This window comes from Polyodon spathula, chromosome 6 (assembly GCF_017654505.1).
Source record: "Polyodon spathula isolate WHYD16114869_AA chromosome 6, ASM1765450v1, whole genome shotgun sequence".
In the NCBI taxonomy this organism is placed as follows: domain Eukaryota; kingdom Metazoa; phylum Chordata; class Actinopteri; order Acipenseriformes; family Polyodontidae; genus Polyodon; species Polyodon spathula.
Window position 1 is genome coordinate 62,542,687 of NC_054539.1, and position 17,450 is coordinate 62,560,136.

The window sequence follows — 17,450 nt, forward strand, 5'->3', positions numbered from 1 at the left end:
AAAAAAGTTAACATTGTTTAGGATAACCTGTTAAAATTAAAAACACTATATATACTCCAGTGACGTCTCCTAAGAGCTCTCAGAATATTGGTGTCAATTAATTCCAGTAGTAAACGCTTTGAAATGCACAACAGTCTAATCATTCATTTCTGAAATGCAAAACGTAAAAAAAAGGTACAAACCTTACAAATGTTATCTAATCACACAGAGAGCGTGAAGTAGCACTTTATGGCGGGACGCAATATTTGGCGTTTTTGTTGTTCAGTCGGACATACTTACACGACGCAGCTTTACTTCCTGTTAACTTTCATTCATTTTGAGAAGGCGCCGTGAAAAGTGAATAATAATAATAATAATAATAATAATAATAATAATAATAATAAGCAAGACCAATAGTAAGGTATCCATATTGTTGTCTTCTTTGGGTACCGTTGACATAAGAGTGTTGTTTCTCTACATTTATAAATCTGGTGTGAGCTGTGGTATTGTGAATGTTGTCTTTTAACAAGATGACGTACTGGTATACTATTATACTATACTAAAACTTAAAACATATCGTACATGTCAATACTATTGATATACTATTTATATTATAATTTTAAATAGTTCACGTTGTTGTAGTTTATTTTGCTGTACACGATGTAAACTGTTCTGAAACACGTTCTCTTGTGTGTTGCAGAGGCTACGTTCTGCATTTATAAACAGTCATTTGGGAAATTAACGTACGCACTACGTGGAAGGGTAGGAAATTGACAATTCAGCAGAAATATCGTCCTTAGAATATGGACCTTGCTTGTTGATCTCCACGGCCAAGTACCCTTGTTTTGTGGTTTTTGAAGAAAGAAAAAAAAAAAGAGGTAACGACTGGCATTTGGATTTCAGAAGTTTCTAATACGTTGACAGGTAAACTGAACTGCTATTTATTTATTTATTTATTTATTTTTAAATAGTTTGATTTAGCATTGACAATACGTGTCCATACATACTATGTACGGTACATTACAATAAAATCTAACAGTGTGGTTTATGTTTCTTTTTAAAGCACATTGATACCACAACTTAAAGAACAAAACAGTCCGTTTTTAATAACATGTATTGTATTATACTGTTAATGAATTGTGGGTAGTTTTTGTTGAAATTAGAATGTACCATACATAGGTCAGCAGAAGAGCCAAAATAAGGCCTGTGTAAGAACAGAGGTACCTCATGGGACATTGTCCTAATATCATTTTCAACATCTTCATAACAGACCTTGTGACAGTTTTATTTAATTTTTTTTTTTTTTTTTTTATATAAGTATACCGCATACTCAGTATGAAGACTGCCATATTTGCCAAGTGCTTTATGCCAGTGGATTGTAGACGAAAGCATTGTTCCAAAAAGATGGTGCGACGGACATGCGTGATAAAGAAACAAATAATAAAAAACATTTGTTTAGTTGGGATTTCTGCCCATGCACATCTATTAACCATGTTCAGTCAGTATTCAGTATGCATATAAACACATCATTCTGGAGGAGTTGCATATTCCATATCATGTGAAGAAAATATTTGGAATAAATGTTGCACATATGGGGGAGTTTACATGTATAGTTATCTATACATGAAGTGGCAATGGGTGTGCACGTTTGGGGGAACAGTTAGAGAGAATCAGGTTTGTGGCCAAAAATAATGTCCACAGAGAGGGATAGGATAAATCTAATTTACTGATGAGCATGACGTAAAACATGTGAAATCCACGCCCATTTTCAAATGGAAACGTCCACTGCTCCCAATCCAGACAGCCTTGGGAGCATACATGAAAGGTGTTTGGCACATATCTCTATGATCCAACATCTCTGCAGGTTTTCAGCCATGGCGGTCTGCAATAGCTGGGTTGGACAGTTTCATTATATACCTTGGGTTAATTATTTTCTTTTTTCTTTAATTAATAAGTTGAGTGATAAATTAAAGTATTATTCACTACTAACCACATGCCACCCCAACGAAGGACATTTGAAAAAACAGTTGGGGCAAGAGCAGTAAAACACATTATTACAACCAGGCACGAGGCATTTACAAATCACAGCTTTATTACATGAGCTTAACTCTGTGCTTTAAAGTTTCACTCAAACAAAATGTCACCAAATGTCACCACAGCACCAAAGGGTCATTGTAACACTGGAGAGCAACCAATGAAGAGCAACCAGACTAATCCCAGGGTTTAAAGAAATGAGCTATGAAGATTTAGAGAGGACATTATTGATGTCTTTAAAATCTTAAAAACACTTGACACAGTCTGTTCTAGATTAGCTGCATGAATGTTGTTTTACACATTAAAAAACACATGAGTTACTTATGATATTTAAATTTAATGTATAATGAATACTGTCACAAAGATGGCTGCAGTGGGTGACGTCAGACCAGAAACAGGAAATAAACGACAGAGAGAGGTAGAGCTGAGTGAATGGTTTCGCTCAGCATTTAATAAATGAACAGACAGCCAGAAAATAAACGGTTGTAACAAACACAAAAACACAGGACACGGCACATTCGCCAAAACCAGAGACAAACAAAACGGACTAACACAACACTGTGAGCAGATATTTTAACTTTACGTTATTATTTTATTATTTATTACCTCTGTTTCCAATCCCGTTCTCCACTCACTGAACACCCAGCCCAGAGTGGGTGAAAACATGCAGGTTTTATGTAGCTGTACCATGACTCGATTGCTAATCAATCAATCAATCAGTTGGAGTCGCGGTACAACTGCACATGAATTAATAAAGTGCAATTCCCTGTGGTCACATATTATTATGTTTTACTTGCACGTGAAGTGCTGTGCAATCCTCTTGCCTAAATACAAATATACATTTTAAAAACTTGTGTTACCCAGACCCGTTTATATCAATGACTATACACCAACATTAACACACAACACAAAATACACACGGGCGATAATGATGTTAAGTAATACAGCCGCATATATTACTTAATTTATAATCCCCGGGTTTACTCCACAAATAATAGTCCTGTTTTTATTATACACCCACACAAAACACGTACACAAGTCTGTTAGTGTGTGAATTAGTGCTAGTGGTGCAAATATAATTATTTGTGCTACAGTGCAGTGCTTTTCCGGGTTTGTTCTGGCCTGTTAGCTGTCTAGTGATAGCAAACAACAAATAGACAGAACAAACAAACACTCACGACACAGATACACAAAACACAGGTCCTTCCGGGTCACTTTTCATAAACCAAAATGAAGGAACAGATGACATCGCTTCAACCCCTATTTATACCATCACTCATGACCCCTTGGTAAACAATTGCAGCCACTCTTCCAATCCGCGGTCAATGAGTTAGTATACCAAAGCTCTGTCTCTTCTACACGACCGACTTCCTTTTAACCATCAGAACGAAGTGCCAGGCCAAGTATTACAGAGTACTCTGTTCCTGTTACTTAGCGCCCTCATCGGCCGGGAGGGAGGTTTACCACCAAGAATCATTGTCTTTCTCTCACAATACCCCATATGTTACCATCACCACAGGTATGTACGGTATTTATTGAAGGTAATTTTGCATTTTACTCACATACTTTATAAATTGAAGAGTAATTTACTTAATAACCCAAAACCTTATCTGGAACATTGGACATAGTTAACCCTAACCAATACTTAAGTGCTGCATAGAAACTAGGATCAGAGTACACAGTTGGAAATTAAGTAAATAAAGATTTAGGACAGATTGAAGGAGACACTTTTTCACACAGTGGTGAGGATGTGGAATGGGTTACCTAGTCATGTTGAGGCAGAATCACTTTGATCCTTTAAGACCCAGCTTGACAAAATTTTGAGATCAGTCAGCTACTAAGAACCAGACAAACTTGGATGGGCCAAATGGCCTCCTTTCATTTGTACATTTTCTTATGTTTTAATGTTTAAGGAAGCTCTACAGGGTGGCATTTTCTCACAAAAGCGTTGGGGGGATATACAATAAAAAGAAAAAATGATCAATTTTCCTGTAAAGTAATTAAAGAAGGATTACTTTCAGACAATAACATATAAGTCCGTCTGTCTGGGTGAAAATATGAATTCAGTGCTAATGAATCACTTCAATAAAGACCTTCCTGTTCAAGCAAAATTAATTTGGAAGAAATTGCGATCATCCTATGGACAGGCTTTATTAGAATGCGGTCCTGGAATGAATACATCACAGACATTGCAGTGCCCTAATAATAATAAAAAAAATATATATTATTATTTTCTTTTGAAGAATGCATTCATGAATTCCCACGAAGAGTGCTATTAGATGACAGTAATACTCCTAGGAGATTATTTCCTGTGGAGTGGGCTGATCACTTCAGGCCCTTGGTGGTATACATTTCCATTACAGGATTGTTTCTGATTACTTGCATATTGAGAATGAATGGTTTTTAACCTATGAATTCATAAATAGGATATAGTTACCCAAAAAAATCCCTGAAGTGGAAGTAAACTGGAAAAGATTGCATTCTTGAGTCTCTGTGAATTATAGGTAACTGTGTTAACCGATGTTGTGAGTACAGTCAGGTCATAAAATATAAATTAGTTTTAGACAATCCTTCTTTGAAAATGTGTGGTTGGCTTGGTGGGTTTTGTGTGTGTGTGTGTGTGTGTGTGTGTGTGTGTTTTTTTATTTTTTTTACTGAAATCAGTCTGATTGGTTTTAAACACAATTTTAATTTTAGATTGTTAATAATTACTGGCAGTGAATGTTCTGAAACAAGTAATTACCATTGGTCTGCTAGCAGACAAAGTTTTATGTTCAGTATTCAAACCTAAAAGCATTTTTCTGTTTTGTGTGTTTTTATAAAACATAGTATACAGTAACATTCAAAGGTGCATGTTTGTCAGTATTAGTATTAATAAAGCAAATAATGGCCATATGGTGATTGCAATACTACAGCACTTTTATTTTTTTTAGGTTCTAATATGGGAATGACCAGTGGAGATGAAGGGTCTGAGGGCCTTGAGGAACACATCTACTGCTGTAGTGCAGCGACAGAAGTGCTGAAGTTTGGGCAACTTGATCTACATCACACCAGCGACCGTGAAAGCTCTGCAAATGTGCTTTTCCTAATTATACCAGGTATCTCACCATTACTATCGCAATTGACAACTTGACAAAATAGAAGTTGAGAGACACTTCTACGGACACTGTACATCTAGCCTAGAAGCTGTGTTACAACTTGTGTTGATACTGTATTTCTTAACAGACCTTTAAAAAAGGTTTACCATAGTGAAAGCATAGCAAACTGTAATAAAGCACAGGTTAAGAAAAGTATTGTAAAGCCCAGAGAGGTATGGTAAAGCATATTAAACAACATTGCAAACCTTGTTAAACTACAGTAAACTGCAAAATGCCCTGCATTATGTACTCGCACACGTTTGATTAACTGGATTGCCATGTGTGTCTGCTTTGCATAGATATGGTTAGGATTAGCTTCATTCCAGTGTGTGTGCTAATAAAGAGGTTAGGCGGTCGAAATAAATGTGTTAATAGTCCTTGTTGAAGGACACGTCAGTTCTTATAAATATGTTTTGCTGGTATGGGTCTTTAATTTGAGGCTTTTAAAGGTGTTGATTGATACTGGGGACAATGTAAATTCTCATTTGAAACAAAGATGGCCTTAGGGTAAGTTCTGTTGACCTTAAAGAGTAAGTAGTGGGGTTCCGAAAAATATAGCGTTCTGCGTTCCCACGTGTTGCTGCAACTGATTAAATAATAATGAGTAATTTTGCTTTTCGTTGTTAACATCCTGTCAACTTTTTACATGTATAACTTCATACTATGTTTCAAAGCTCTTTAAAGTGGCTGCTCTAGTGCATTGGGATTTGAGATCTGTCCTCGAAATCATTGCATTCTGTTCCGTACAACCTTATGGATCATTATTGCTGTGTTAGCTGTTTGACAGTGTAGGCAATAATCCTCACACTATCAGTGAAACAGTTTTAATATATGTGTGTGTGTAGGTTTTTAGAATATGTGTGTAAGTTAAAAAGTAATATAATATGAAGGGCTCCAGACTGTGAAAATGCTAGCTTCTATGTGCAATACGTATGAATGAGCTATGATTAAGACTATGATTTTGGCACTGTAATTTTTTTGTACATTTCACAGGGCAAGATGTGACAAAAAAAACAAGAATTCATGGAAAGTTTACCAAATTTATTTTCAGCTGCAACATACACAATAGATTTTAAATAGTCCACCAAACCCAATAATAGAAAGACTATTGCTTTTCACTGCTGATGAGTTTAAATGTTACTTTGTAGTACACAACTTACAGTACATACTTTAGACCAACATTTTTCTGGTTGGACATGAGGGTCTCCGACCCTGTGCGACAAGTTGTAATGACATCATCTAAAGTTTTGAGACACATCTACGTAAATGTCCATTTATCCAATTTCGCCAATGCAGTCTATTTAAAGTATGAACAACAGCTGTGACCACTTTCTGCAGTCAAAAGGGCTGTGACACGATACATCCTGCGAACAGCAAATAGTGAAGCTGCACAGTTTTTATAGCTGTGCTCCTGACGTTCATCTGCGACAGAACCTGGCTTTAGAGTTTTTCATGATTTGTTCACCTGTCTTTACAGAAAACAGCTCACTCACATTTTTTTTTTGTATTTTAGCTGTCACCCATTTACATGCTTGCTCACTCAGCTATCTCATTCACTGACCTACATAGCTGCATGTAAATGCTGCACTCATATGCAACCAAACAATTTACAGATACTTGTAGATTATTATTTTCAGTGCATGTCATACTGCATTTTTATAGAAATCAAGGAAGCGCTGTATCAAATGTATTTATATATCCATTTCCAAGATTTCACAGATCTTACTCAAATTCACAATTTCCGTGACCTCCTTAACAAAGTTGTAGGCTTTGCTGTGATGCCACTGTGAAAAGGTCGATCTGATCGAATATGAAAGACTGAACATCAGTGTGAGAAATATGGAGCAGAACAGAGACGCAGGTACAAAAATTACCGAACTGAAGTGCTGTATTAAGATAGTGTACAGAAAAAAAATGGTAGTGTATCTGAACTTGGAAACGGTTGTGTGTTTGAGAAAGCTTAATAATAAGGGTCTTGAGAATAAAAGGGTTGAGAATTTAAAAAAAAAGAACAACAAAAAAAAACAATAGGGAATTGAAAAGGTTACCATAGCAAGCTGATAAAGGTTTGTTTGTGAACTCTGCAGCCTCCAGTAAACTAATATAGACTTTAGTTTAGTACAAAGCCTTAGTTTTGAGTCAGGTCGAAATGAAAAATATTGTGGCGAACCTTGGTTCCCACATCAGGGGCTCCTGCAAGGGAGCCCGGCTCTTTTGTACAGCGGTATCGGAGAGATGCTACAAAGTGAGAGGTCCCAGGTTCACGTCCGGCCTGTGCCTGTGAGAAGCCCTTGCTTGCAAGAACTGAGGTTTGCCACATTGGTGCCCCAGCATGCACTTTGAAGCCTGTAGCCTAGTGAGCAAGTCCAAGGATGGAATTGAGGCTGGCAGGGGAGAGTGTAGTGTGTTGGGAGCAGGTGCCTTGTGAGAAAGTAGTGCTGTGTCACACCAGTGTTATTTTCTAATGGAATTGGTTAAAAGTAATAAAAGGATAAAAGTGCTTCAATCTTATTTGCCACTTGGTAAAATGAAAGTGGTTTCGTTTAAAAATAGAAATGATGTAATACTACAGCATTCCTGCATTCTGACATAATTGTTTTTCCCCCAAAGTATCTGGTTGTGGAAGTCTGAGGGTGTATGTGTGTCTCTCTCTCTCTCTCTCTCTCTCTCTCTCTCTCTCTCTCTCTCTCTCTATATATATATATATATATATATATTCTAGAATATAATATATTAGATTATATATATTACTACTGAGTGGATATATATATCATTACTCTGATGATCACATTATGCTTGTGGTATTTAAAATTAGGTGCTTTAAATGGATTTGAGATGTAGAAAATGTTCCCTTTATAGATGCGTGGCTTTTATAAATAGATGGTCTGTAATGATCATTTCACTCTACTCTGTACTTTTCATTTCTCTGTCATTTTTAATCAAAAGAGTAACTGTTCTGGAATAGCAGATGCATTTCCACTAAAATGGCAATGTAAGGCGGTTTACAGATTTAGATTGATATGCTCAAATTGCCTCTGTATCTGTATGTTTCTGTTTGATCTGCCGTGTGCTCTTTGAATAGCTGAGATGAGAATTTAGCGCATTAACCATGTTTATTTATTCTTTTTTTGTATGCATTTAATTTATTTATTTTTTTGCCCAGAATCTTAAAGCAGTACCATATGAAAGTGTGCTGTTCTTTGTAAATTTACTAAGCCAAGCCTCGTCATCCCCTCTATAATGTCACCCCTCCTGTCTTCTAAAGGAGACCTTTATTTTTAAAAAAATAATATCTGGTATCTGTCCAAACGAAAGCATTTATAACACCAGACTTTATAAAGCATGAACTACATAACCCCCAGAATAGAAATGGCTGTAAAATCATTTGTTAAAAACAGTTAAAGATGATACTAATCCAAGAGAAACTGATGGATGAAGATCAAAATGTTGATGACCAGGACATATCATGCATTTAAATGGGGATTTTTTTTTTTCATTTATCTACACACCATACTCCATACTGTTAAGGGGAAAAAAGTTTTTATTGAGAAAAAAATTCAATATTAAAAATACAAAACTGAAAGATCATAATTGAATAGGTCTCCACCCCCCTGAGTTAATACTTGGTGGAAGCACCGTTGGCAGCAATTGCAGCTGTGAGTCTGTTGGGATAGGTCTCTACCAACTTTACACACCTAGATTTGGCAATATTTGACCATTCTTTACAAAACTGTTCAAGCTCTGTCAAGTTACTTGGGGAGCGTTGATTGACAGTAATCTTCAAGTCGTGCCACAAATTTTCTTTTGGATTTAGGTCAGGGCTCTGACTGGGCCACTCAAGGACATTTACCTTTTTGTTCCTTAGTCACTTCAGTGTAGCTTTGACTTTGTGCTTTGGTTCGTTGTCATGCTGAAAGGTGAACTTCCGTCCCAGTTTCATCTTTCTTGCAGAGGGCAGCAGGTTTTCCTCAAGGACTTCTCTGGACTTTGTTCCATTCATTTTCCCTTCTATCCTGACAAGTGCCCCAGTCCCTGCCGATGAGAAACATCCCCATAACATGATGCTGCCACCACCATGCTTCACAGTAGGGATGGTGTTCTTTGGGTGATGTGCTATGTTGGGTTTGCGCTAAACATAATGCTTTGCATTTTAGTTTCGTCAGACCACAAAACTTTTTGCCACATGGCTACAGAATCTCCTGTGTGGTTTTTTTTGCATACTTCAAATGGGATTCAAGGTGGGCTTTCTTGAGTAATGGCTTCCTTCTTGCCACCCTACAATACAGGCCAGATTTGTAGAGTGCTTTGGATGTTGTTGTCACATGCACACTTTCACCAGCCTTGGCCATAAAAGCCTGTAGCTCTTGCAAAGTTGCCATGGTCCTCTTGGTAGCCCCTCTAATCAGTCTCCTTTTTGCCAGTTTGGAGGGACGGCCTGATCCAGGCAAGGTCTTGGTGGTGCCATACACCTTCCACTTCTTAATCATCTTCTTGACCATGCTCCAAGGGATATTCAAGGCCTTTGATATTTTTTTATACACTTCCCCTGATCTGTGCCTTTCAACAACCTTGTCTCGGAGTTGTTTTGAAAGCGCCTTGGTGCTCATGGTTGAATCTTTGCTTTGAAATACACTAGCCAGCAGAGGAAACCTGCAGGAACTGTTGAATTTATCCTGTAATCATGTGAATTACTACAATTTAACACAGGTGGAGGCCACTTAACTTGGTATGTGTGATTTTGAAGGCGATTGGTTGCACCTGAGCTAATTTAGGATTGCTGTTACATGGGAGGTGGACACTTATCCAACAAAGCTATTTCAGTTTTTATTTTTAATAAATTTTATACAAATTTCTAGAATATTTTTTTCACTTGGTAGTTGTGGAGTAGGATGTGTAGATAAATGAAAAAAAACAAAACATTTTAAAGCATTTTAATTCCAGGCTATAAGACAACAAAAGGTGAAAATTTTGAAAGGGGGTGTAGACTTTCTGTAGGCACTGTATATTGACAGTATGTACAGAACAGTATAGATTAAGAATTAACAATTAAATGTTTAATCACAAATTGAAAAGCGGTTCTTGAGATATACAGTATCTGTGTGACAACTGTTTACGCAAGGTGTGTGTATTTTATTTTTATTTATTTTTTTACATTTTGACCACTTTTTAAACTTAAATTGCATTCCCTGCCTCAATATGGTTTCCCATGTACCCATATGGACTTCTCAGAACTACATTTCCCATCATCCTCCTGCTCACCTCACTGGTAAACCCATGGTCCATGCGGGTACATGGGGAGCCATCTTGAGGCAGGGAATGCAATTAAAAGTTTAAAAAAGTGGACAAAGTGTGTGTGTCTCTCTCTCTCTCTCTCTCTCTCTCTCTCTCTCTCTCTCTCTCTCTCTCTCTCTCTCTCTCTCTCTCTATATATATATATATATATATATATATATATATATATATATATATATATATATATATATATATATATAAACATATACAGTTTACCCACAATGTAAACAGTTGTAGAAACACATGGGAAAATGTAACACAATAAAATAAAAAGGTCCTTATGTACCCTTTAAGTAATTGGCAGATAAAGTAACGGACGTGCCAGTAGAGCACTTGCCTTGACTGAATAGTATGTTAAGGCTGTTCCTGGCAGTTCTGTACAATCATAACAGTTTATTGCCTTGTATAACTGTAAGCTTTTAAATCTGCATAAAAACCTGGAGTGGCTTTTGTTACATGCAGCAATTACATCGTTTTTTGTAAAGCTTGCTAAAACACAGCATTGGAAATGTATCTGTGCATAACCTGTTGACAGAACAGTTGTCTATCAGGCCTAATATTGACAATATAAACAATATATAATATGATCTGAGCCAGCTGCTTATTATTTAAAACAACCTGTTGTTTAAGGCATGTACAAGCTTTCCAACTGTTTTGCTGTATGCAGCTGCATTTAATAGCCCTAAGTACCATATTGTATTTAATAGCCCTAAGTACCATATTGTATTTAACAGCCCTAAGTACCATATTGTTTTATAACTCACGACTATCTACGAAGCTCTTTTTTTCTTGCAAAATACATTCATGTGTCATTTTTTAATCAGTTATGTTGTCTCAGGGTTTATGTCTTTAATAGCAATTGAGAGTAATGCTGGCTTGCTATAGATGCTCAATGCCACAAGTGGGTTTTGTGTCATTTTCAAAAACATGTGAAAATGTAATGCTGCTGTGAACCTATAAATGTAGCCCATGATATATAAAGCCTCCTTCTGGAAACAGTTTGCCGAAAAGTATTCAACACAGATGGCTGGATACCAGAATACTATAGCAGGTCACGAAGAAGCTTTGCCAGACAGGTAGGACCACCCTCTACCTCCTGTTTGATACATGGCTTTAATGGTACAACAGTGGTAAGTGATTTTAAAATATTTATATAATCATGCATTTTTTAAAAGTTTTTCAACTTCAGCATAAGTGCAGTATGTTAATCATTACACAAAAAAAGTGACTGTTTAGTCCACACTAAGCTGTTGAGAGGTTAACTGTTGTTAAACAAAACAAAAATCACACTCATTTAGACATTTAATCACTTGTACCTGTTTTTGTTGCATTCAGTAGTAGTGATTGTTAAAAGTAAACTCAGAAGAGTTGTGCATTTTCTAGCTAAGCCTGTCTGTACTTAACCATATCTTCCTACCATAAACTTTTAAATAGAATCTCTAAAAACAGTGTAACTAATAACTATTTAATTACAAACATTAAAATAGGTTTATAACATGGATTACATGGATTTAATTAAAACAAAACAAATAAAGAAAACATTATCCTGTACTTAAAAGCAATGTACAATAGATGAAGTGTTATCCATCATACAATCATATGATATATAACAATTTTCTTTCTGCTAAACATCAGTTTAACAGCTGGATACATCTCCATCTGTCAGTCTAAAGGGAATCCCATGGCTGTCTTGATACTCTTCTCTATAGGGAGCCGCAGACCATGAGCAAGAGAGGGGCAGTGGGGCACTTGCATTCTTTCAATGCATGTGTCATAATAGTCAGTAGAATTAAAATATATAGGCTTAAGAGGTGTTCCCCCAAACCCTCTGTTCTAATAACATGGCAAACCTGCTTTGTCAACAATACTTAAAAAAATTAAATAAAAAGCAAACAAACTGGTAAATGCTTGTTTTTAACTGAAACCAGGTTTTACAGCTAGAGTTGTACAGTAATGAGTTACTGATCTGTGTTAGAACATACAATTAAAGAAGGGAAGAGGCCCCAGTTTTACATATAGTACCTAGAGGATGTCTTGTACAGTTTTAAAAATGTGACAGGCTCTGGTAAATTTAATCACTTGCAAGTAGTGTAGTGTTCCTTCATTATTTCATGATTCACTAATTCACAGATATTTTTTAAAGGGCTATATTTTTTTCTGTACAAGGGCCCTTCGCTAATCCAATGTTTTCAATATTTAACAATGTGCAAGACAGCAAAATAAAGGACTTTATAAACAGTGGATGTAGGTCATGGTGATCTGCTTTTTCTTAATACAGATAACTATAATTGTGTATCTAATGCTATAGTGAGCTGTACTTTTACAGTAAAATAACAATATTTTAATGTACTACCTAATCTCCCTAAACAAGTAATTTTTCTTTCCATACATCACCAGAAGATGGCACTGTTTCAGGACTTTGGGTTGCAGGCTGTACAATGCTAGTGGCTTTTGTTTTCTAAGGTTAATGGGAAGTTGTCTGAGGCGGACACAGTCCTGTCATATACAGTATATCAACTTATATACACCAGTCTTTGTAAGACATCCACTGGATATGGCCCAAAAATCATTTTTTTCTCTCCAGTATGTCCTTTGATGCTTTATAAATAATGCTGTTGTCTTCAGAGCTTGCACTTGTCTTTTACCCATGCGCAGAAGTGCATAGGGAATAGTCCTGATTTTAGACATAAACATAGCAACTGGCTAATTTATACATTAATTAACATTATGAATTAAAATGTGTGCTGATTTAATGGTTTTTCCTTTTTTTTCTTGTTGTAAGGAAGCTGTGTGCCTCATTCACATCAAATTTTAAGGCCTAAAATTTGGGAGGCACATAATTTACATCTTGCCTGTGAGTTTGTGAGTGTGTATTTTTAGGAGGACTTAGAGGAAAAAATGTGGTTTTGTTGTGAGGGAGATACTGTACCAATTTCAAAAATTAAAAGCAACCGCTTTTATGATTGATACCAAGGTCAGGAATATTAATGTTTGTACTTGTGGCATTGATGTCTAGATTTATAGGCCTAATTTATCTGACTGAATGGGTTTTAGTAAATATATTTACAAGTAACTCTTATCAAAGCCCACATAGTATCATAATTATCCATAATCACATTTTACAACAAAGAAAGAAAAGAGCATGTATGACTGACACACGTGCCATAAACCGACTGCAGCTGGTTCAAAATGCCGCTGCAAGGATCCTTGCCAGATGTAAAACATGATCACATTACCCCCTGCCTTGCCCAGCTGCACTGGCTGCCTGTAAAGTTCAGGAATATTCTCCTGCTTGTCTACAAGGCCCCTTATTACAGTGGTTCTGAGTATCTCTCCAGCCTGCTGACCTGCTAAGTCCCTGCCCGCAAGCTGAGGTCCATTGACTCAGGCCTGCTTGTTATACCCAAGCAAAAGCACACCACACTCAGAGAACGGTCTTTTAGATTCATGGTCCTGACTCTCTGGAACTCTCTCCCAGCTTTAGTGCGTGCAGCTCCCACAATCACTCGGTTCAAACCAACTCTCATGAACCACTTGTTCTCTTTTGCTTTTAATGCTCTCTAAGCCTGATATCTGTTATTAGCTGTTGTCTAAATTGCTATTTCAGATTTTAACTCCGTCTTATTCATTTAATTCTGTCTGACACACACATCTACAATGTTTATAATTCACATCCTAGCCTTTTATTTAATGTATTATGCCCATATTTAATGCATTTACATATTTTTTTACTGCTGTATTTAATGTACCATGCCCTGTATGTAATGTATTATGTATTGTTCCTCACTATCTTGTAAAACGCTTTGTGATGGTGGTCCACTATGAAAGGCACTATATAAAATAAATATTGATTGACAAAACTGTGAACCTGCATGTGGCTGGGGTCATATCAGTGAATATAATTAAGGGAACTGTTAGTTACTGAAAGGAGTTGGTGCATTGGAAAATATCTTTCAAAGTGAAGTGACAGGCCAGGTATTGAGTACAGTTTATGTGCATATGCCAACCATGCACAATTAGTCTTGTGCATGTCCTAGGATTAGCTTTTGAAAAACCTCACACAGAACCAGTTGAAATGAACTCCTTAGCCTAAAATAATAAAAGAATAAACATATAATTCACAAACTTTAGCAGTATCATGGAGGATTAGAGGACAGATCTCGAACCCCACTACAGCGGCCATCTTGAAAATAGCTTTGAAACAGACTGTAAAGTTATGAGTGTAAAAAGTTGTCAGGATGTTAACAAAGAAAAGAAAAATGACAGGTCCGTTATTTAAACAGTTGTAGCAACACGTGTGGACGTAAAACGCTGTACATTTCGGGACCCTGCTACTTACTCTTTAAACATTCTGTGTGCAGGTTTTTCAGTCTGTTTCTAATATTGCCATATTATACATAGTCCCAGTGGACTTAAAATCAGTGCTTTTCTTTCCTACTTCACCGGCAAAAATAAAACAGCTGTTCATAGCACAACATTTGTTTTATAAAGCTGTTCAAAAAGTGGCATGAAGTCATATAGTGGATGAAACCAAATCAAAAAGAAGTTCAAAGGGAGCATAAAATACATAAAAGTATACCTCACATTTTGGCAGAAAACTAGCAAAACCTACTTTAATAGTTTTGATATCGATAAGAACAATGGGTGTTAAGTGGTTTTATATAGTGTGTCTGATAGTGTGATTGTGCATAGAAATGAAAAGTATACAAAACAAGCCACTGCTCAAAAACAAAGCCTAACTATATGTTCTATTATACTGTATATCCTTCTCGTGTACTTGTAAACCATTTGTTTTAATGTAGTGTCTGGAAGCTGAATAAATTGTAGACTCCAGATGGAACCGGCAACAGTCCTGTTTTGATAATGAGACAAAATGAGATTGAGTTACATATTGGTTTTATGTTGCACATAGAAACTTTTATTTCTTGAGTTTGTTTACTGCAACAGGACTGTAGAGATGTAACATGCATTACGTGCTATTTACTGTAATGTTCACAAATGATAATGTTCATCAAAAAACACTGTAAATGTTGTGCTAATATATTGTGATTATCTCATCTGAATGTAGATGGTGTTGGCTTGGAGTTATATTTTGAGATAAAGAAGAGAGCTACGTGGGTGGGAGTTCTTGACAAGAACTTTCAGTGGGCAAATAGAATCAAAACAGCGCATATCTACTGCGTTATTGCTGCACTACAGCTGAAGAAAGAGCAGAACATGTAAATAATGAACAGAAAACATCATGGTTCAGCATGGGTATAAATAATCAATTAGTTAGTTTACCATTATTATTTCATATAGCCTATCCATTGCTGGCCCAGTACAGTATGGAGCCTTTTTGTTTTTAATGAACTCTTTACTTACTTTACACGGATAGAAATAAGATTCCTATTACATTGCATAACAAGCTCAGGTGTGTCTTATTAAACTCATAGTAAAACTAAGAGTGGATCCAACTGCTATGCAATGGTAGTCTTATTTCCAACCCCGCTGTAATTTTTTCATAGTATATTTAGCCTTTGTAATTTGCACAGTTTGGAGCACATCATTTTAATGAGACTAGCTGACAAATCTGGTAGAAACTAGAGCTATCTACCAACATCCAGAACAGATTTCCATAATCAAATAATCAGTAAACCACAAAAATACCACTGAGAGTTTGTTTGTATATTTATTAATTAATTTATTTGTTTATTTATTTATTTTAATAAAAAGGCTGACAGGCACATAAAGCTTTAGTATCACACCCTATTCTGTCTAATTTAAGGCTGTGGGGATCTCGTAGTAGGAGAGACAAAGAAAAACTGTTTCAAATATGTAATACTACATCTTTAAAAGGTTAAATAAGAGTTTTCCCAAAGCTCTCAAGTATTAGCTACTGTATATTTAGCCTTCTCACCAAAAACCACACTTGAAATAAATCTTAAAGTTAAACCTCTGCTTGTTGCCTCCAGCTCTTGTGGAAAAACTGACAGTTGACTGTTTTTTAAATGTTCTTTTGTCTCTGACACAGGTCCAGTAATAATGTGCCGCTAGGTACACTCTCACTAAGCTAATGATAACAAATCGTGCTGCACCTGCACAATACGTCAGTGCCGCAGTACTACAGGCCACTTGAGGGTCAGAGCCACGGAAAGCGGTCTGGTTAATGTTCAGTTGAGCAGACTCGTAGGAGGAGAGCTTTAGAAAATGTATGAACACTGGGAACGGACTGACGCTTTTTTGTAAAAGGACAAAATATAGAAATGTGAGAATGACGGGATGAAACTTTAATTTTTTTTTTTTTTTGTCAGAGGATCACAAAGTTGATGATTCTTGATTTAACTAATTAAAAATAATTGGTAACACAGTTTTAAATTGACAGACTGCAATTGGGAAATTAGAGAAACCTTTGTTATTGGCCAGACTCTAGTCTTGCATGTTTTACAAATTGTGTCAGGCTTCTGTAGTGTCTTTCTATATATATATATATATATATATATATATATATATATATATATATATATATATATATATATATATATACACACACATACACACACACACTGAATGTACAAAACATTAGGAACATCTGCTCTTTCCATGAAATAGACTGACGAGGTGAATCCAGGTAAAAGCTATGATCCCTTATTGATGTAACCTGTTAAATCCACTTGAATCAGTGTAGATGAAGGGAAGACAGGTTAAAGAAGGATTTTTAAACCTTGACACAATTGAGACATGGATTGTGTATGTGTGCCATTCAGGGGATAAGTGGGCAAGACAAAAGATTTTGAACATGTCAAAGTTTGTGTGTGTCAAGAACTGCAGCGCTGCTGGGTTTTTCACGCTCAACAGTTTCCTGTGTGTATCAAGGATAGTCCACCACCCAAAGGACATTCAGCCAATGGCAGGCCAGTGGTCGAAAATGGCTCATTGATGAAAGAGGCCAAAGGAGGCTGACACGAATGTACTGGACTGACAGTCCAGTACAACATTGGTGCCGAAAGACCCATAAAAGAATGCACA

At 36.3% G+C, this 17,450-nt stretch overlaps 1 protein-coding gene across 3 annotated transcripts in view; it reads left to right on the forward strand.

The window, feature by feature from the left end:
- Nucleotides 1–278: 278 nt before the first annotated feature.
- ldah (lipid droplet associated hydrolase) overlaps nucleotides 279–17,450 on the forward strand; it is a 99,883-nt gene continuing 82,711 nt past the window's right edge. The window contains exons 1-3 of one of the 3 annotated variants that reach the window (XM_041253395.1): nucleotides 279–336; nucleotides 680–903; nucleotides 4,947–5,111. In XM_041253395.1, the coding sequence (XP_041109329.1) occupies nucleotides 4,955–5,111 (157 nt within the window). In that variant the 5' untranslated portion in view covers nucleotides 279–336; nucleotides 680–903; nucleotides 4,947–4,954. Of the gene's footprint in view, nucleotides 337–358; nucleotides 401–505; nucleotides 904–4,946; nucleotides 5,112–17,450 lie in introns of those variants that run through there. The other 2 variants (XM_041253396.1, XM_041253394.1) reach the window with 2 other exon arrangements.